Consider the following 21,372-nt stretch of genomic DNA (forward strand, 5'->3'; position numbering starts at 1 on the left):
ATCTTATATATGTAAATAAAAATGTATAAATATAAAAAATAATTAAAATTTACTTTATTTAACATTTATTAATTGTTATTAAAATTAATAAATATTAAATAAATATTAAATAAAATAAATTCTAATTAATTTTTGCTAATTTTATTTGTTATAAAATATTTTCGATTTTGCAATGCCCTCCTCAGTAGAGAGTAACACGTGATATCAAACTCCCAACATTATTATCATATGATATCAATATCTACTTTGGTTTAAAAGATATTTGTATTAATAATAATGTGGTGTACATAAGACACACACATGATGAAAAAGACCTTAAAAGAGATATTCTAACTTGTGAACACACCTTGTCCCTTCGTTTCTGGTTTTAGGCACACAATTTTGTTTAGACATCCATCACAACCATCATCATATCTTAGGTTTCATTCTAACAATGACATTGTTACTTTTAGTTTTTTTTTTTTTTCCTTCACAAATATTGAATAATGTTACCTACACATGAATAGCAATGAGTCAAACCAATTTAGATTCATCCAACACTCAATTTATTTATTTATTTAAACAAATATTAAAAATTCAAATACCATCTTTAATTATATATATATATATATATTAATTTACTAGTTAATAATAAATTCTTAAATAAAATTAAAATTTATAGTAAATTAGTTTACGACTTGCAAGATTTGAGTATATTTTAGAAAAAAATAAAAATAATAAATAAATCTTTGACTTTTTATTTTGAAAACACATAAATTCTTTACTAGAAAAATCTATGTATATATTTTCTGTTTATAAAAATTAATGACTTGTATTTTAATTTAATAAAGAATTTATTTGTCCTCATGATTAGGTGTAAAAAAAAAAAAAGAGTATAGTGTGTCACTTTGGAAATGGAAACCAAAGTTACCCTTTGCTTAGTAGTAATAGCTAGGCACATGAAAGGTCAGGTGCGAACTTTTTATTTTTAATATTGGAGTAATAGTGTTGTTTTTTTTTTTAAATGTGAATTGTTAAAGTATTATATTCAAACGTGAAATTATTTAATTAAAGAAGTAGAAATTAGACTGTCTAGTTTATTAAAAATATAAAAATTGGATCGTTCGATTTCTAGAGATACATAAATTGGACCGTCTGATTTATGTTAAAAAAAAAATTAAAATACAAAAATCGAACCCTTCAATTTTTGTATTTTCTATAATTTTAAAAATATCAAAAATTATAATATTAAAATATATCACCAATTCTATGCGTCAGGTTCAGTAGTTGAACTCAGATATTTCAATTGCATCAAATTTTATTTTATTTGGTGGCATAACGAATGTGACATTTCAACTTGTCTTACCAACATGTCTGCTTATACTTCCATGCATACCTCATCATATATCTTCTCTAGTTCTCTTACCCCTCTTTTCTCTCTAACTATTTCGAAAAATAATCAACTAATTCAAAAATGTCAATTTTATTTATAAGAAAGGGGGAATAATAATATGTATAATATTTTTTTCCCCCTAGTATCATGCTAATTTGTCTTTAGCTGGTGTACCTTTTTATTATTATTATTGGTCCCCTCCGTGGGTAAATAATCCATCAATTTATCTTTTGACAACTCTACTATTTGAGTATTTGTGATAAAACTTGCATTAGGTAAAAGGGTAGTTCTAACACGTTTTTAGGATTAATTAATTAATTAATCAATCAATTAATTAAGGATTTCGTATTTGTTTTTGGTGGAGAAAAAATAGAGATAATGTTACCCTACCTTGATAGTAAGTTAAAAATCAGTTGTTAAGTATTTGTATATTTGTTTTTTATATTTTTTATTGAAGTAATTAATTATTATCAAGATAATGAAAAATTTAAAAAAATTAATTTTTTATATTAGAATAAATTTGTTTTTCATAAATATAAAAGATTAACTACTATTATATTTTGTACTTTTATTTTTATTTTAATTATAAGTTTGAATTTAACTTCATTGTATTATTTATAAAATTTCTTCAAGTTTAATTACAAATGTGAATGTGAACGCATCCTATATTCTTATATGAATAACTAATTTTTTAATATTTGTGTAGATTATTAAACTCAAATATATAATTATGATAATGTTAGAGATATAACTACTAATATTGTTTTTTTTTATCCGTTTAAACTTTTGAAATAAGTGGTTTCATAATCTGATATTAGAACTTTATGTTTGAAAGATTAAGAGTTCGAGTATTAGAGATATAACTATTAATATTATTTTTTTCTACCAACTTAAACTTTTTAGGATGAGTAATTTCATAATAGATAAAGTATAAATTAAAGAAGTCAATTATATATATAGAAAAATTATAATCCTTAAATACTTATTTTAATATTTAAAATTTGGTTTAAGCAGATTATTGCTCACACTTCACAAAATCTTTATCACTATATATACTATAAAGTTATCACGAAAATAACACTTACTAGGAATTAATGAAGACATAACATATACAAATGTAAATGGAAAAAAATCAAACAACATATGGATGTAAATTGTTAACATGTGAAAGGGTCATATTCAAGGGGTAGATAGATATTTGATGGATTCATCTTCATAAATGGAATTGTGGTCCAAAAAGTAGCAATTGTCAATTCTACTAACCAAAGAGTATAGACATTCATAGTGATAACTACTGGCCCCTGTTTCAGTGAGTTTTCAAGCACAAAATCCAACCCTAATTAATGAATAAAATTAAAAGGAAAATAATAAAAATAGTGTGTATTGTGTCCAACTGTCCATACATTTTGAGGGATCATCAACAGTTTTGTGGCAGTTTGTAAGAGTCATAACTTAATTCACTTTGTGTAACTCTATTACTATTAGACATTTGGCATAAATTCAATGATGATGGTGATAATAGTCTTCATCATTATTTCAAAGTTGTCATTTCTTATTAACAAGGAGACAAATTTTCTAAATATCTTAGTTGATCTAGTAGTAAGTTTATTTATTCGTTTAAATAAGTGTCAAAAGTTTAAATTTATTATTTAATTGATGACAAATATTATCATCAGATCTTTTTTCTCTTCATAATCCATAATTTATTTTTTTTTGTCTTATCATGTTTCTCTTAATAATAAATCTTAGAGAAGATGAAATTATAATTTTAAAATTTAAAAATAAATAATTATTACTTCTATTTTGTCTCTAAAAAAAGAAAACATATGCTAGATAAAAAATAATAAATTAATTTTAAAATTGTGTGAATACTGAATAGCCAATAGATTTTGTTAAGGTTTTTATGGAAAATACAAAAGTAAAAATTTTATTGAAAAGATATAATTTTGGAACTACTTCTATTTTATATATTTATTATTAACAAGTGTTTTTATGACACTTATTAACAAAATTCATAGCCAAAACCCAAAATTATCCTTACATGAAGCCAGTTTATTTTAGGTCTGAGCTAAAGTCTTCATTTTGACTCTTTTTTTTTTTTGAGTTTTCACTTTTCAGTCATCATTATGACTTACGTGAGAGAGTAGGGCTTCTTCAGTTAGCCCAACCCAATACAAGTTTTTGAGGTGATGAGTGTTGGGCTTTCCTTTTGATCTATTAGGCAACATCAACTTTAATTTTCATTGTTCAAATCCGTATCAAGCCCAAAATCAAAGTAGCAAAGCAAGATTAAAAGAAAATGTGAAATTGATGGTTTAAATTTTGTTTTATGTGTGTAATAATTTATTGATAAGTGATAAATTTTTAAATTGAACTCAGATCCGCGACAATTTAACCTTTATTCTATCAAATTGGGAGATAACATATAAAAAAATCACTTATATTTGCCTTCAGAAATTTTCATTGGAGCTAATAAGCTAAACCACTTTAATCTTCTATTTTATCTACCTAATAGTATTTAATTAAGTGTCAATATAATTATATAAAGTATTCTTATTATAAGAGACTAGAGTTAACTTTTATCCTATTGATATACTACCATTTTCAATATATATTTTAAATATAGTTATATTTAAATATAATTGATAAATAAAAAATATTTTTACATAAAATATTCAAACATAAAATTATTTTTATTTTTTTATAAGATCTTTTAAAAAAAAAATTAAAAAAATTTACCTAAACAAACCCTAAATTATTTTTAGTAATTGTCTTTTTTTTGTCCGTATACTTGTATATTTATTGTTTATTCTCAATTAAAAAAATGATAATACAATCTAACTTTTTCTAAATAATTATTTATATTGATCCCTAATAACAAATTTAAAGTATTAGAAATAAACAATCAATTACTAGTTAGGTGGTGATTGGATATTCATTATCATCATGATCTAAAGTTCTTAATTAAATATCTTATCATTTTTTTTCTGTATTATCATCATTGATTCTTTAATTTAATTAAGATTTTATTATCATTAATTGATAATAATAATAATAAGGCGTAGAAAGCTATAAAGTTGAGTATACTTTATTCTTCTGTGTGTCCTTTCTGTGATGCTTGTGGGGTTAGTGGGGGTTTCTTGTCAAAAATCAAAATTCTTCATTTCACACAAACACAAATTTGGTAAAGAAACCCATCAATCAAATCAAATCAATAATCAATAATAATCATAAAATCCAGCAAGGTAAACTGCAACACTCTTCTCTTTGTTCTTTTTGTTTTTTTTCTTTTCTTTATCATAATCATAATTTCTATTATTGAATTGTTGTTGTTTTCTGCACTGCATCTATAGCTGCTTCCTTGGAGGTTTTGAATTCAAGGCTTTGTTTGGTGGGTTCACAAATAATCACTACAAATTTCTTAAGACCCTTTTTTTCTCTTTTGTGGAGCTTTACCAATTCTCAATGGAGGTAAATCCTGTAACTATTCGTTTGTTTGTTGAATTTTGATAAAAAATTGTGCTTTTTTCCCTTTTTTTGTTTTTTTGTTTTTTGTCAAATACCCATTTCAGTTTATGTTTCAAAGATTAAACCTTTATTATACAGGAGTTCATTCCAATTGCATCCTTACATGATCCCTTTACTCTGAGCTGTTGTTTTTTCTTCTATTTAACTTTCCACGTATTGGCATATATTTGGTACATGTATAGAAGGATTAGAAGATGTTTCAGGCATAAATCTGAATGTATTTCTTTGGGAGAAAAATGATAAAATTTGAATTCCAATGGCTAGGCTTAGGTAAATTGTTAAGAGTTGAAAGTCTGAAACAAAGATCATTGTTTTGAGTTTATTTGCTGAAGCCATGGAAGCCTTACTTGAAGAGTGTATAAAGCTTATTTTGGCTTCATTGTTTCATTATGGTTATGATGATGATGATGATTAATTAAGTTAGTGTTGTTTAATTGAGCTAATGATGTTTAATGTTATTGCGTTGTTTCGTTCTCTGCTGTCGTATAGTACATGAGGTTGTTCCGGGTAGAATCCGTATTTTTAATGTTCTTATCGAAACCATATGTGGTCCGTATTCTGTTTGATAAAAATATTATGCACTCTAAGAACTTGGGAAATATTTTCTGAAGTTGTTGGCTGGTATTTAAAAGGTTCCAGAGATGGAAGGAAAGATTGAAAGCCATACAACATCAGCAGAAGCCTTTGTTGAAGGGGGGATTCAAGAAGCCTGTCATGATGCTTGCAGTATATGCCTTGAGGATTTTTGCGACAGTGATCCTGCGTCGGTAATGTTTTATGCTTTTGATTCATGTGTCTTTTGATTCCGGAATTAGTACTATAATAAGTAACTATTTGAGTTCAATTGAAAGACATTTCTTCAATTTCTCCACCTCTTTTTTTCCAGGTGACTAATTGCAAGCATGAGTTCCATCTACACTGCATTCTTGAATGGTATCTCTCGGAACTTATTACATTTTAGTTACTGGTGCTTTACGTTCGTTTACAGTTCTCATAGGGATATGCATTATGTCATCTAGTTTGGTTTCTATCTATTAAAACGCCTTATATAGTGTTTCACCAATAACAAATTCTCATTGACAAAATAGAACCAGAAGGAAGAAAGCAATGATGTACTTATATGCCATTTTCGACTTTCATGTTTTGTTTTCTTTTGATCTTCGGGTTGGGCAAAGTGGAAGGGACCAAAATTTCAACATGATAAAGGGGGTTACTAGCTGTACCGATGTAAATGGAACTATATAACTTTAGCAATTTTACGAGTGATTGTTCTCAGGTGTCAAAGAAGCTCCCAATGTCCCATGTGTTGGCAATCTGTTAGCTTGAAGGATGCTACCAGGTTGTTTGTTTATGATTTTTCTTTTCAAATATGATATCTATTTTATAATTCTTTTTTGAAATTATATTATTAAAGTTGTATGCATTTATGACAGTCAAGAATTGCTTGAAGCAGTAGAGCAGGAGAGGAGCATAAGGGTTACCCCATCAAGAAATGTTGATATCTTTCATCATCCATCCCTTGATGATCCAGAATTGCACCAGGTCGGTTATCTGTCATCAGTTTCGAAGTTTTGGTTTGATTCGCTTACTTAAGCACATCATAATATGTTTTCACATTATGCAGTTTGAAGAGCGAATAATTCAACATATAGCTGCTGCGGCAGCAATGAGGAGAGCACGGCACCTTGGTCACAGGGAAGGTCCTAGTACTCGGTCATCTTCTCATGGCCATCCACATTTCTTACTATTCTCGGCACAGTCGAGTGCACATCCATCTAGTCCTGAATCTGTTGCCGGAGATGGAAATGAACTGGCTGAAATCCCTGTAGGAAGTCCATCTACGCCACTTACATCTGATGGAGACGAGCCATCAACGTCTCAGCTGATCGCACATATTCAAACTCGGAGCCCTTCTTTAGCTCACAGGTCTACTGTCTCGGCTACAAACCGTGAAGGGATTCAGCCTAATGAAAGGTACTTAGTTAGGTCTTAATGATTATTATCTTTGGGATCATTATTAGTTGTTTGGATAAGTGGAGTTATGTATTCTTTCTTCCCTTGCATGCCGAAGTTCTACCACTCATTCTTCGACTTTGGACGGAGACAGAGCAGGGCCGTCCGATCTCCAGTCATTTTCTGATTCTTTGAGGTCCAAATTTAATGCAATGTCCCTGAGGTACAATTGCTTAGAAAGCAATGGCATGTGTCCTTACTCCTTAGAAGTATGTATTTTCTCAAATTGACTTGTATGGTATTGAATTGTTTAATGACTAGATACAAAGAATCGCTTTCGAAGGGCACAAGGGGATGGAAAGAGAGGCTGTTCTCTCGAAATTCTTCTGTGTCAGAACTCGGTTCAGAAGTCAAGAGAGAGTTGAATGCTGGAATTGCGAGTGTATCCCGATTGATGGAGCGCCTCGAATCTAGAGAAAATAATAGAGTTGGGGATGCATCTTTGTCGAATCATTTGGCGGATTCCTCCATCCCTGAGACAAGCAACCAGCACAATGTGGAAGCTCTCCGAAGGAACTCTTCGCGCGGCAATAATTCTCAGGCCACTTTTTCTGCTGGCTCAGATTCAAACTAAGCTTTGTTTTTGTTTCTGTGAATGCATACTCCTCAGCATCTCATATTTGAAGGTGAGCTTTGATCTTTGTTGTTTGTTGGTGGAACCTATTAGCCAGAACATAATCAGCAAATCTTTCATCAAATTTAAAACCAAAATATAGCTCTAAAATGGTTCTAATGATAACACATTAAAACTCTTCCATTCACCTCAATATTTACCTAGACATGGAGGATAATACAGAGAAATAATTTACATGATTTTTAATCCCATATTCATCCATACAGATTCTAACATAACTAATTTTCTTTTTTCAGGCTAATTGTTTGCCCAGAAATGACATGCTGAGGAGATTATGCCTTTATTATGTTCTGGTTTTCAATTTTTTCTTTTAGGGTCTAAAAGGACATTTGTGTCAAAAGCTGAGAACTCTGACTCTGACTCTTGTGTATATTAAATGATGGGATCATGGAGGAGTTTGTATTTAATCTGAGGGAGAAATTGGTTTGAAATTGAATTATCAGAAACTGGTGTCCTTATATAAAGTACTTTTGGTACAATGGAACCCAATGGAAATAGATGTGGATCAAGGTGTGCCAATTATAAAGGTTCATTAAATAATTCAGAAATTTTAATTATGCACAAAAAATGGCCATGTATAGTTTTCATTTTTTTTTTGTCTAAAGTACCAAATAATTGAGAAAATTATTATTGGTCTCATGGTTATTTCATATTTTTTCTTTTTTAATTAATTATTCATTTTTTAAATTTTAATTTTTGCCAAATAATTGTTATATTACGTTATTAGATATGTCCAAAATTTAAGGAATGAATTTTTCCAATTTTTTTTAATTGTTTGGTAAAATGTGATTCTTATCTTATGAGACCAAGAGAAAATATAAAAAAGAGAAGATATTGAATGGTAAAAGATTACATTTTACCAAATAACTCTCATATGCTTGTACGGCCCACGATCGAATCAGATTTGATCTGTATTCTAGTCAGATTCGTGTATCTAATATATGTGTATCTAATATGCATATATGTGAACTCACACCAAATAATAAATAAATAAATAAATAATATATATGTTGTATTTATGTTTTATTTTAGTTAATAATTATTATTCATATATATTGTATTATTTTATTTTTGTTTAAAAAAGTGAAAAAAAGAGTTTTATTAAAATAAAAAAAAGATTTTATTGAATTTTTTTATAAAAATAAATTTTTTCATATATTTTTTATTTTGCGGATCGAATTGGATTAGCCATATCCGATTTGAGTAATCCAATTCGATCTGCGAACACCCTTAGTAAATAAAAGAAAATAAGCAAACAAAATAATTAAATAGAGTAATCATTAATATTTAAAATATTTTTATAAATTGTTTTATAATTTCAATAAAGTTTAGTTATTTTATTAACTCAAATGATTATTTTAAAATAGAGAGTTAATTAAAATTATAAATATAAAATTTTAGTTCAAATCACATGAATACTTATTTTAAGTTTATGTGTATGATGGATTGATGATGGCCCTTGCTCATATATGTTTTTTTTTTATTAAATAAAAAAAATAGAAAAACCACAATAGGAAATCACTATATTGCTTAGAGTCTTACGGGCCGGTTGGTTCAAGGGAAATAGGGAAGAAAGAAAATAAAGAAAAAAAGAGTGAAAAATGGAATTTTTCATTGTTTGGATGATCCAAGAAAATTAAGAGGAGAAGGAAAATATAGTGTGGGGTCCATTTAAAAGTTTTTTCTCTAACAATGAGATGAAAATAGATGAAGAAAAAGTACATAATGGTTTAATTACCAATTTACCCTTTATTTAATATAAATTATAATTTTATATAATATAGATAAGGATATTAATATAATTTTACTCAATATAATTTTTTCTTTTCTTATTTTTTTTTTTATCCAAATAAAAAAAAGTTTTTCTCCTATTTTCTTTCCATTCATTTTCTCTTCATCCAAACAACACACACAAAAATCTACTTTTCCTCTCATTTTCTTTCCTTCTATTTTCTTTCCTTCCATTTTCTTTCATTCTATTTTCTATTTTGCATCCAAACAATGTCTTAGAGATAAGAGTTTTTTTTTTTGGTGACTTAGAGATAGTAGTATTTATTATTTAACCAAAAATATAAATTTTATTATTAAAATATTTAAATTAGATAAAGTGTATAAATACATAAACACCACCTTGTCTCCAACATACATTCCCCAATTCGCTTGAATCCCTAAAATCTTCTCTTTCCTTCTTTTCGCTCTCCTTCGCGCCCATCACAGGTTCCACTGATCCACCCACCGCCACTCGCCACCGTCCACCGTCAAGTCTCTGCCGGAGTACCTTCCCTCCCTCTGCTTCTTCTTCTATCTATAAACCCTGGGGCTTTGCAACCTTCTCAAATTTTTATCTATGACAATTAACTCTATTTTAAGTCACTTCTCTTGTTCTCCTTAAAATCGAAATCAATTTTATCACTCGGACCAATAGGTTTAAAATGAATTTTTATTCTTTGACCGTATTCGAAAATTCCCAACCTTTTTGAGCTACTTAGTGACTTGGATTTTGCAAATGTGGTCACTTTTTAAATCAATTTTCTTTTGTTTTTTAAATATTTTAGCAATGTATTTAATGCAGCTAAATCTTTTTAAAAAATAATTAGTGTAATCCAATTCCATATTATGCCAGCTTTGGTTGTTTTGTTGAAGCATGAAAGAGTTTGAAATACTTACATTGGAATGAAGTAATAAGGTTTATATGAATGTACAAATAACAACTAAAAAATAATAAGGGAAGTCACAATATTTATATCTGCATTGCTTCTTTGTAACCAAGTAATGTACAGTCAGAGGTACAACTTGTAGTAGCTATTTGACATTGCGTAGTATAATCTATGTTTATATGTTGAGTAAGCTGAGGAGAGTAGTTGAGTTAATTCTAGGAGCATGAGGATGATTTGAATATTATAATGAATTTTGAAATCTGAATACTTGATTATGTTTGTGTTTGAAGTTAATTCTAGGAGCATGAGGATGATTTAATTATTATAATGAATTTTGAAATCTGAATACTTGATTATGTTTGTGTTTGAGGGAATAGAATCAATCTTAGAAAGCTTTGCTTTCAGTATTTAATTATCATGTGCAATTATTTGTCTTCCTGTTTTTCTGATCAGTTATTGCCCAAGTGCTTTCGAATTAGCAAGATTTATTTTTTCTGTCTGGTGGTGGCTTAATGCGAGTTTTTTTTGCATGACATTATTCCAGATACTACCTTTTAAGGATTTTGTTCAATGGGAAAGGACCAACATGTATTTGTCAAAGATGCTGTTTTCAAACTGCAAATGTCCCTTCTTGAGGGCATCCAAAATGAAGACCAGCTGTTTGCAGCTGGATCTGTGATATCAAAGAGTGATTATGAAGATGTTGTGACCGAACGATCCATCACAAATGTGTGTGGTTATCCACTCTGCCACAATTCTTTGCCATCTGATCGGACCCGGAAGGGTAGATATCGGATTTCACTAAAGGAGCACAAGGTCTATGACCTGCATGAGACATACATGTTTTGTTCATCGAGTTGTGTTGTTAACAGCAAAACTTTCGCCGGGAGCTTGCAGGATGAGAGATGCTCAGTTTTAGACTCAGAGAAACTAAACAATCTTCTTAGACATTTTGCGGATATGAATCTAGAACCATTGGAGAAGTTGGAAAAGAGTGGTGATTTGGGTTTGTCTAACTTGAAAATTCAGGAGAAAGAAGAAACCGGCACTGGAGAGGTGTCTTTGAAGGAGTGGGCTGGACCTTCAAATGCAATTGAAGGTTATGTACCAAAACCAAGAGACAGTGATTCCAAGGGTTCTTCTCGGAAAAATATTAAGAAAGGTGAGAATTTATGGAATCCTGATATGTTTAGGAGCCTAAATTATAAAATAGCCATATGCTGGTTCTTGTTTAGGGGTGATATTTTATTTATTGTATTATGTTCAATCAGTGGCATGTGAGTAAATATGATTGAACTGAAGCTGGCGACCTGATTTCTGAGAAATGGAATAGTTTAACTTTTAGTTCTTATCCTTCTTCACTTTCCGACAAAGTGGGCTTTGATTGTGCGTTGCAGGGGCCAAAGGTGCTCGTGGCAAGTTGAACAGTGACAAAAATTTAATTATTAATGACATGGACTTCACGAGTACTATAATTATGACCGATGAGTATAGTGTTTCGAAAGCACCACCAGGTCAAACAGACACCAAAGTTGATCATCAAATTAAACCAACTGCATCAGTTGAGAAGCCGAAAACAGTTGGCAGTAAAAAGGTAGTTGCAAAAGATGGTAAGAGTATTGAAGAACTGTCTTCCTCTTTTAAGAGTGGTCTAAATTTGAGTGTCTCAGAAAAAGAGGAGGAGCCAAGAATCGAGGAAGTAGCTGAATCTTGCGACGCTGTGCTCAAAACCCCTCTTGACCCTTTTGATAAGAAAACAAATGTTCATTTCGTCTCCATATCTGAAAGACAATGTGATGTTGAAAAGAACAATTCTGATGGTGCTTCCACTTCCAATGTAGATGCAGCCAATGATGAAGATAAAGTCCAAATGGAAAAAACAACCGGATCATCCAAGAATAAACCCAAGTCTTCTCTTAAAGCTGCTGGTGGAAAGAAACTTAGTCGCTCTGTTACTTGGGCGGATGAGAAAAACAACAGTTCCGGGAGTAAAGATCTTTGTGAGGTTAAAGAATTTGGAGACGCCAAACATAAATCTGACTTGGTAGATGATACAGAAGTTGATGATGATGAAGATATGATTCGTCGCACATCTGCTGAAGCTTGTGCAATGGCATTGAACCAAGCATCGGAAGCAGTTGCATCTGGAGGATCCGATGTTGCTGATGCTGGTAACTTTTGTTTCTTTCATATGTTTTCTATTTATATATTAGATGAATTTTCACCTTCTTTTGGTGTCCATCAATTTGTCTCATGCAGTTTTGGAAGCTGGGCTCATTATTTTGCCACCCCCACAAGACGGCGTTGAGAAAGAGATTAAGGAGAATGTCGATATGGAAGAAACTGAATCGTTTACTGTGAAATGGCCACAAAAGCCTGGATTTCCCGATGTTGATTTGTTTGACAATGAAGACTCATGGTTTGATTCTCCACCTGAAGGTTTCAGTTTGACAGTGAGTCTCTAATCTCTACTGAGTTCGTTAACAAATATCCAATATCCTAAACTGTGCATGCTTTCTTGATTTAATCCATGCCATACCTTGATCCCTTTATAATTTTGTTTCAGTTATCACCTTTTGCAACCATGTGGAATGCACTCTTTACATGGATATCATCTTCTTCTTTGGCATATATATACGGGAGTGATGAAAGTTCTCATGAGGAATATCTATCAGTTAATGGGAGAGAATATCCATGCAAAATCGTCTTGTCAGATGGTAGATCATCTGAAATAAAGCAAACTTTAGCCAGTTGTCTTTCTCGAGCTTTACCAGCAGTTGTTGCCGAGCTCAGGTTACCAGTACCAATATCAACCTTGGAGCAAGGGGTGGTAAGATTTCGGCTTTACTTTGTTCTATATACTAAGTAATGATGTATTGCAGTTGTCAGACATTTGGTTCCATCTTCATCCTGTGTTTACTAAGTAATCATGCGTGGTTACCAAGTAATGATGTTTCCTGTCATAGGACAAAGGAAATTGTTTAGATGGGCACTGTGGAGGGTTCTTTGCACCTTAGAATTATGCCTTAATTTTAATAGTATGATTTGCATGTAGTTTTAAGTTATAATCTTCATAACTGTACAGAGAAATGTATAGTAATAATCCAGATACTATTTTTATATTGGATATATGAGTTCACTTCACTTGATTTTCTTATAGGCATGCTTGCTGGATACAATGTCATTTGTGGATCCTCTTCCGGCTTTCAGAACAAGGCAATGGCAAGTGGTTGCTCTTCTGTTCATCGATTCATTGTCCGTTTGTAGAATACCTTCTGTGACCTCATACCTGACAGATAGGAGGCCCTTGTTTCGCAAGGTGAGAGATGGTGATATCAGCATCTTTACCCTGGCAGGAATCTTATTGATACTAAGAAAAAAAAAAAACAATATAGTCGTATTACTTAGATACCATGGCCTAAAATCTTAATCCTTTTCATATATGAGCTTTTTGTTGAGGTAGTTCAATTAACATTCAAGTCTCTACATAACAATCTGCAAGAGAGATTGCTTAATTTTCATCTGTGTTTCCTGTATAGATGTTTTGCCACCTCTTTTATATTAGTTTTGGTGCAAACTTAACAATATAAGCCCTTCATGGTTTAGCAGATCATGCTTGATTTCCTTCACCTTCTACTACTAAGATTTAATAGCCACATTGTAATCAAGTTTATTGAAATGAATTCTTATATCTCTTAAGTGCTGCTTTTTATTCTGTGTTACTTCTGATTTTGTTGCATAATCCTTTAGTTTTCATTAATAATTTGTTAACTATTGGTTTGATGAAACAGGTTTTGCATGGTACCCAACTGGATATGGAAGAGTATGAGGTGCTGAAGGATCTCATGGTACCACTTGGCCGCGCGCCTCAATTTTCTTCCCAAAGTGGAGCCTGATCACATGATGCAACTTCAACTAGAATTGATCATCTTCAACAACTGAATTCTGAGGAACTTACAATGATTTGAGTGCAATCTTTTTATTGTTTCTTTTTTTGGGGAAAAAATTGCATTTCAAGCATTGCAGTGATTGGAAAATTCTGTTTATATAGACTTAAAACCAAGATACTTATATGTTGGCACTTATAAGAAACCCAAGCAAGATTGGAATCAGATTTTAGTATGACTCAATTCTATTGAGAGTGATGAATGAAAGATTGATTTTTTCAATTTTGACAAATTTCTGATATGAATTAACACAAGAATAACTTGCTAAACAATGAATAAACATGGCTTTTTTACTATAGGTTATAAAGGTATGAGTTCAATACAAGAAGCAAATATAATTTAATACATGCTTTTGATGAACAAAGAAACAACCTCATTATACATGATATAATATAATGAAATGAACATGGGAACAACAAAAACAACTTCAACAAGGAATCCTAAGTTTATCTAATCAATATATTTGATCTGGATTTAAATTCTACCCTCCAACAGTAACCTCATATGATACAACCAGTGCATTATTGTTCTGACCATGAGCATTTTCAGATCCAAGTTCCATGCCACCTCTTTGGTATTCAGAATTGTTAACTTGTGCTTCTTGGCATTCTTCATTGCTTCCTACTATACCTGAGACCTTGATTATAGACTTTCTAGAATCATTTTCAGTTTTCTTTGAAATTTCCTTAGCTTGTGGCTTGGTTTGAGTTTTGTTCAGTGGTTTCTTTGAAGTAACATCTTTGTGAGCTTTTACCTTTGATTTGGTGGCTGAATCATTTTGAGAACAAGATTTATCTTCTGAATTGTTGCTCACAACAGACCCTTTATTCCTTCCAAGCTTTGGAGATATTGGGCGAGTTGTAGGTATCTGATTGGTAGATAAAAATGCATTAGCATCCGCTCGCTAGATAAGAAATATGCAACTCTGAAGAGTATAGAAGAATAGAGTACTTAAAACATTTGAGCAAGTCAGCATTACAGAAAAGAAGAATAGATTCACTAGCTAAAAAAAACACACATTAGCAATATGAATTTGCTTTTTTATTTGCCATGAAAACAAGCTTGGATAAAGGGAGAAAGAAAAAACCACTTAGTTCTGACTTCTGAGAATGGAGAACTTCTTTAGAAGGCATTGTGAGAGATAAGTTACCTTCTTGAGTTCAACTTTTGGAGGAGGTTCCTTATAGAAACTTGGCATTGGAGTGGCCTTGAATGTCATGGCTTTCCTCAATTGCTTGATCTCTGCCTCCTGGTTTTCCTGCACAAATCCACAAGACAAAATGAAAAAAATAATTTAGAAAACTAAGATCACAACAAGGAATAGAATCCATTTTGTTCGCGCTAGGGAGAATGCTACGATGCATCACTTTAAACTCGGTACATCATGCACTAAGGTAATCCCAACAGCTCAAATCCGGTGCATAATAGATTGACTTAAATCTACTCAGTTGGATTACCATAGTGCATGATGCATCAGAGTTTAACTTGGTGCATCTAAGCCATAAACCCATGCCATATATACCTTTGATTTCTCTTGGAGATTAGTCTTTTCAGCTTCCTTTTCCTGAATTTTCTCTTCCAACTTTGAGAAGAACTGAGGGAAACAAAGGATCAATATATCACAATGACTATAACATAATCAATAAGATAAGATGCAAGGTTGCAGCAATAACCTCCTTCCTTTTTTCAGCTCTCTCTTCCAATCTGAAGGAGAATCCAGAACCACTGCTCCTCCGGCGAGGAGTGGTGCTTCTGATAGCATGTAAACAAAGTTTGGTGAATATTTTGGTAACACAAAAAGAATGAACTAATAAGTGTGAGTGATAGTGTATGAATCATACGAAGTTGTGGATTGACCATCCTCATCTTCCTTGTTTGTTTTCTCAGATTTTTTTGAGTCTGGATTTTGATCAACAACAGATCTGCAATAAGGCCAAAAAGGCATAATGTCACAATCCAATCAACAGAATATTGATGAAGGATAGATTTAATTACTCTGTAGTATCTTATAGTTTCACTTAATTATCAATTTGATACTATGGTTTAAAACTTTATAATTAAATCCTTATACTGAATGAAATTATAGGGAGGCTAGGACTTACATGGATGGTTGAGATGGCTGAGATGGTTGACTCTTGGCAACATCATTCGCCAGAGCGGCCGGAGTTGACCTTCCAAGCTGGTAGAACAATGAAAAGAAGCTATCATGAACATGGACATGGATACCAATGAGGAAGAATCTATAAGTTACACATAGAGAAAATGCAATGTAGAAAAAAAGGAAATTAACCATAGGGCGTTTAAAGCTAGAAGTTGATGTCAAATTCTTTTGGTTTGTGCTTCCATGGTTTGTTTTTACTTCCTTTGAGCTAATTTGAGAGTTTGTCAACTTGCTTCCATGGCGAATCGAAGACTCGGCTTTAACACTATTGCCTTGAACATGCTGCTTAGCTTCTGTTTTCACCTGAACTCCATCAATGCTTTTCTTTATACCATCTCTAGTAGTTGCTGATTTTGATGGGAATGAAAGGCTCTTAGAAAGATTTTGCCTTTGCTTTTTAGAAGATGAAGTTGAAGCCTTCAAATCTGGTTTGTCTTTGATGACAAGTTTGTTGTTCTTCACAGCAACACCACCTTTTCCACCAGGTTCCTAACAAAATCAACTTGTTTATATATTTCTATCTTGAAACAGTTACCAAATACGCCACACTCGCTAAGTAGCATTAACATTCACAATGTGATAACTGAGAAATAACCATTAATGTGGTACCTTAGAATGTTTTGAGCTTTTACTTGCTGCTGAAGATTTTGTTTTGGCTTCAATTTCAACTTCAACTCCAACTTCACTAGCAGAATTTGAGGCTTCACCTTCTACTTTGGGTTTAGATCCTTCATTCTTTCCATGATTCTCTTCATTGTTGCAATTGTTTTCAACTTCTTTATCCATGTTCTCATTAGTACTCACCCCAATCACATGTTTCTCTTCCTCCACAGCAACTCCATTTTCAGATTCCATATTGCTATGAAAATGAAAGACAAAACCAAAAAACAAAGGAAAGAAGACGAGGTTAGCCGAAATATGGTTATCGATTCAAGAACTCAAAGGTCCCCTGTTTCTAAATTCTGTGTGATTTCTATAGAAATGTGCATGGACTATTAAACATGCCATTGGAAATTCTTGAAAAGATTTTATACATCAAGATTAACTATCAGATTCCAATGCTACATTTTCTCAGTAACATTGAAAAATAAAGAATAGATAACATAACATTGGATCTTCATCACAAACTTAACATTGACCCAGATAAGATGAACATCAATTATATCAAAACCACACAAAAGAATCCATGCAGAATCAAAATCAGAACAAAACCAAAAGAAAGAATCTGAAAACAGAAATTCAGAACAACTGAGAAAATACCTCTAGAACTATGAGAATAATAAGCAGTTGCTTATCAAATTCAAAGGCTAAATTATGCACAAGATTGGTGTCTATAGTGTAAAAAACAGAACAGAATAATAGAATATGAAAATTTTGATTATGGCTTGGATTAAAACCACTAGAAGAAGTGGATTTTTAAGCACTTAAGGTATGTATTGTAATAGTTGAAACTGAAAGCTATGGAGTTGGTGACACAATACTTTTCCTTTGAGAAAAGAGAGAGATGAAATTAAATTTTTGGAGATTTTTGGAAAAGAAATCTCAAGTGGAACTAGCTTTCAATGAACTGGAATACATAGATAGATTAATAGGAACTGTCACAATAACTTTTCTATTATTCTTTTTAACATGTAAGTTTTTTGGGTACAATTTTAACAGTCAGAGAGATAAAATTAGAATATTAACAAAATTAATGTAACTAACATTAAAGTTATGTTTGGTAAAATGTATAAAAATATCTTGTCTGTTTCTATATATATTATTATTGGATGAAAAAAAAAATAACTATAGCCGGAATCACTTGTTTTTTACTTTTATTTTTTTGGTGGAACCAACAATGGAAAAAACAAAAAACAATTAGGGTTGTTTTGTCATTTGATAATAACCTATGTGCTAAATAAACTTTGATTAAGGTTGATTAGGATAGAGGTTAACTCCTTAACAAAAAAAAAGTTTATATGCTTATGTACCTGCATAACAGTTAATTTAATTTAAATTAATTAGTCAATTATTTATTTGATTAAAAAATTTAATGAAATAGACCAATCATTACATTCGTACGAATTAATTAAGATAATTCATAATTTGTCTCAATTCTTCCAACTAACTTCATGGAAGAGGGTGCCACTGCCAGCAATAAAATGTTATTTAAAAATAAAAAGGTGATTATTGCCACAGTGTAAAAGATTCATTTATTTATTTTTTTATTATATTATATATTTTTTGGAGATTTTGGTTACAGACAAGATTATTGACTAAATAAATTAAGAATTCCTAATAAGGATAGTTCTAGTTTCTTAGGAGTAATCAAGAGATATTTGTCCATCTCTAAAGAATATATATATATATCAACATCACATATCTTATAAATCTTATACTTATTAGGATTATTAAGATCAAGATATGCTTTTGGCTCCATGAATATATATAAACGACCCTCAACACAAATTTACGAATAAATATTCAGTTAATTTTAATATTTTTTATAATAAAAATTATATAATTATAAAATTAAAAGTAGTATAAGAATTTAATTTAAAAAAATTATAAAAATCTAATTAAAAATTTAATAAAATTATAAAAACTAACAATATAATTAAATATTTTTTTTTCATCTGTACTAAGTACTAACCTTCATATATTATAAATCTAATATGTGAGAAGTCTTTGTCGTCAATTTTAATTAATTTGAGTGATGTGGTTATAATGACTATTTAAACACTTTCGTGCATATCCATTTTCTTCTAAATTGAATTATATATGGCTTTCTTTATTATTTATATCATAATCTAAGTTTGTGACGGAAACCAATCATTATCTATAATTTTGCATATAAATGGTTACGGTATACTTCCAATACATTTCACTATTCCATTCAATGTATACAAAAATACTACTATAGAATTCTTGATGAGGACAAATATATTTATTTATTCATTTATTTTTGTGTTAAAATAAATGAAGACAAATAAAAATTTGTTACTTAAAAGTAAAGTAAGACAAGATAATATTCTACCTTTCAAGTTGCAAAGTATTTAAGGAATTAAAAAAATTGCTATTCAATTAGTTGAATTATACATGTATGTGTGATTTCATAAATATATGTTATAGTAAAAATAAAAAAAATAACAATAATATGAGGAGAAGAAAGTGAAATAAGACAGAAGACAATGAATGAAGGAAGCAACAAAACATATGATACTGTTTCAGAACATGGAAATGTAAGGAGTGAAGAGGGGCCAGGTTGTGGTATTTTTCTATTATAAGCCATAACATTTATTACAATTTTCTAAAAAATAAAAGTAGAAAATAAAAACAAACAAAAAAGATAATATTTATGAGTAGTGGTTTTATTATTTACTGGAATATTGAGCTAGAATTTTTGTAACATACAGTTATCTTTGTTACAACATTCTGTTTTAATGTATTATAAGGATAAACAATCATCCATTTTTTATTTGGAGTATCAATATATTTTGTTTTCCATTTAAAACTTCCTAGAACCTATTGTTAAAAAAATAATAATTTTTTATTTATATAATAGCTTTTAAGATTACACAAGTATTTTTCAAGTTTTATAATTTTATGAGAATTGAAATTACATGATAAATTAATTATCTAGAATTTAATTCAAATATGATATTTTATATTCAAATAAAATATAAAAAAATAATAATATGTGTATAATTAAATTTATTATGTAATAATATACGTAGAAATGTAATTTATCCATTTAATTTTCAAAAACACTTAAATAATTGTCTTGAGAGAATATGATCGGTTTTCTTTAATATATATTACTCTTCTCTGATAAAACTGAGAAGACTAGTTTTTGTTAGAAAGCCAAAATAACTTGTAAAATTTTAAATGAAAGTATTATCACTAATCGAATGAGAAAGTAACCAAGGAGTGCGATATTTTTAGAAAATTAACTTGTAAATTATTTAATCATTTTTAAATAATATATCAAATAAAAATAATTATATATAAATTTTTCCTATTAAAAAAACAACCTTCCTTATGTTTAATAAAGAACAGTTAAAGAGTAAATGTTAAAAATAATGAGTGACGTGGCAGGAACATGGAACGTGATTGGTCGCACGTTAAGCCAAAATAGACACCCCACCATTTGGCGCCAACCTCACGTGAGTTGTCAGAATCTGCATTCATCGGACGGCTGTCAAAGATCCTTAGCTACAATCTGCGCCGTTCATATCCGTCCAAAATCTAAATCATTCTCCCCGTTTCTGTAGGTCCCACCCATTTTCCCTTAGACCCTGAAACGTTTCTTTCTGCAGAGGCTTTGCCTCATTATTTGTATTTTCTCATCATGAAAATAATTATATATTAGTTTGGTGTATAAAATAACAATATAAATACAATAGAAAAATTAGAAATATTAGTGTATGTGTGCATCACATTGTGAATTTTTTTGTTTTATTTTCTCTAAAATATTTAATACAAAAAGAAGAAATTATATATTCTTTTTTATTATATTTAATATAATTTATTATGTAGTCACTAAAAAAATATAATTTATTATGTAATATTTTCGTACTCATACACCGGACCACGAGAGTACATAATAAATTACATTAGCTATGATACCTTTCCACATCACGTTATGTTACAAATATTCTTTTATTCTTTATATATATATAATAATACTCTAAGAATAATTTGAATATTATTTATCATTTGTTTATACAAAAGAATGATTCACTAATTAACTTTCAATATTTATATTAACAACTAATAAATTTGATCTAAATTATTCAAACTAGATAATTCACACAATATAATATGTATTATTTTAATCCCCACTAATATTTATGTGTAATATTGTTAATTAGTGTCACAAAAATGACACATTATATTGCATGAAAACAAAAATCAATTAATGTATTTAGCTTATTATTATTATTATTATTATTATGTTTGGATTTGTGTGAGATATTATATATGATGATTTAGGATTTTGTGGGTGATACGTTGCATTTAAAAGGCAAGGCTGGGTGGATGGGATAGCAGCTGTCTCTATATTATGAAACCTTGCAACC

The 21,372-nt window shown here is 30.1% G+C and overlaps 3 protein-coding genes across 3 annotated transcripts; 2 read left to right on the forward strand and 1 right to left on the reverse strand.

Moving 5' to 3' along the window:
• The first annotated feature begins 4,479 nt into the window (after positions 1 to 4,479).
• Positions 4,480 to 7,860, forward strand: LOC107476035 (E3 ubiquitin-protein ligase RHF2A). The gene is made up of 10 exons (XM_016095774.3): positions 4,480 to 4,617; positions 4,726 to 4,843; positions 5,533 to 5,667; positions 5,787 to 5,833; positions 6,177 to 6,239; positions 6,334 to 6,442; positions 6,525 to 6,874; positions 6,972 to 7,076; positions 7,175 to 7,539; positions 7,784 to 7,860. The coding sequence occupies exons 2-9, from the start codon at positions 4,838 to 4,840 to the stop codon at positions 7,485 to 7,487; spliced, it is 1,128 nt and encodes a 375-aa protein (XP_015951260.1). The 5' UTR covers positions 4,480 to 4,617; positions 4,726 to 4,837; the 3' UTR covers positions 7,488 to 7,539; positions 7,784 to 7,860.
• A 1,824-nt stretch (positions 7,861 to 9,684) lies between these two features.
• Positions 9,685 to 14,373, forward strand: LOC107476036 (putative RNA polymerase II subunit B1 CTD phosphatase RPAP2 homolog). The gene is made up of 7 exons (XM_016095775.3): positions 9,685 to 9,821; positions 10,749 to 11,366; positions 11,602 to 12,375; positions 12,464 to 12,657; positions 12,771 to 13,034; positions 13,365 to 13,523; positions 13,996 to 14,373. The coding sequence occupies exons 2-7, from the start codon at positions 10,775 to 10,777 to the stop codon at positions 14,098 to 14,100; spliced, it is 2,088 nt and encodes a 695-aa protein (XP_015951261.1). The 5' UTR covers positions 9,685 to 9,821; positions 10,749 to 10,774; the 3' UTR covers positions 14,101 to 14,373.
• Positions 14,374 to 14,423: 50 nt separating this feature from the next.
• On the reverse strand, positions 14,424 to 17,888 carry LOC107476037 (protein WVD2-like 4). The gene is made up of 9 exons (XM_016095776.3): positions 17,573 to 17,888; positions 16,922 to 17,171; positions 16,442 to 16,801; positions 16,254 to 16,330; positions 15,993 to 16,073; positions 15,825 to 15,903; positions 15,674 to 15,745; positions 15,302 to 15,409; positions 14,424 to 15,019 (listed from the first exon to the last, which is right to left on the reverse strand). Exons 2-9 carry the CDS (start codon positions 17,165 to 17,167, stop codon positions 14,633 to 14,635), a joined length of 1,410 nt encoding a protein of 469 aa, XP_015951262.1. The 5' UTR covers positions 17,168 to 17,171; positions 17,573 to 17,888; the 3' UTR covers positions 14,424 to 14,632.
• Positions 17,889 to 21,372: the final 3,484 nt, after the last annotated feature.

Source organism: Arachis duranensis, chromosome 2, assembly GCF_000817695.3.
Source record: "Arachis duranensis cultivar V14167 chromosome 2, aradu.V14167.gnm2.J7QH, whole genome shotgun sequence".
NCBI classification, from domain to species: domain Eukaryota; kingdom Viridiplantae; phylum Streptophyta; class Magnoliopsida; order Fabales; family Fabaceae; genus Arachis; species Arachis duranensis.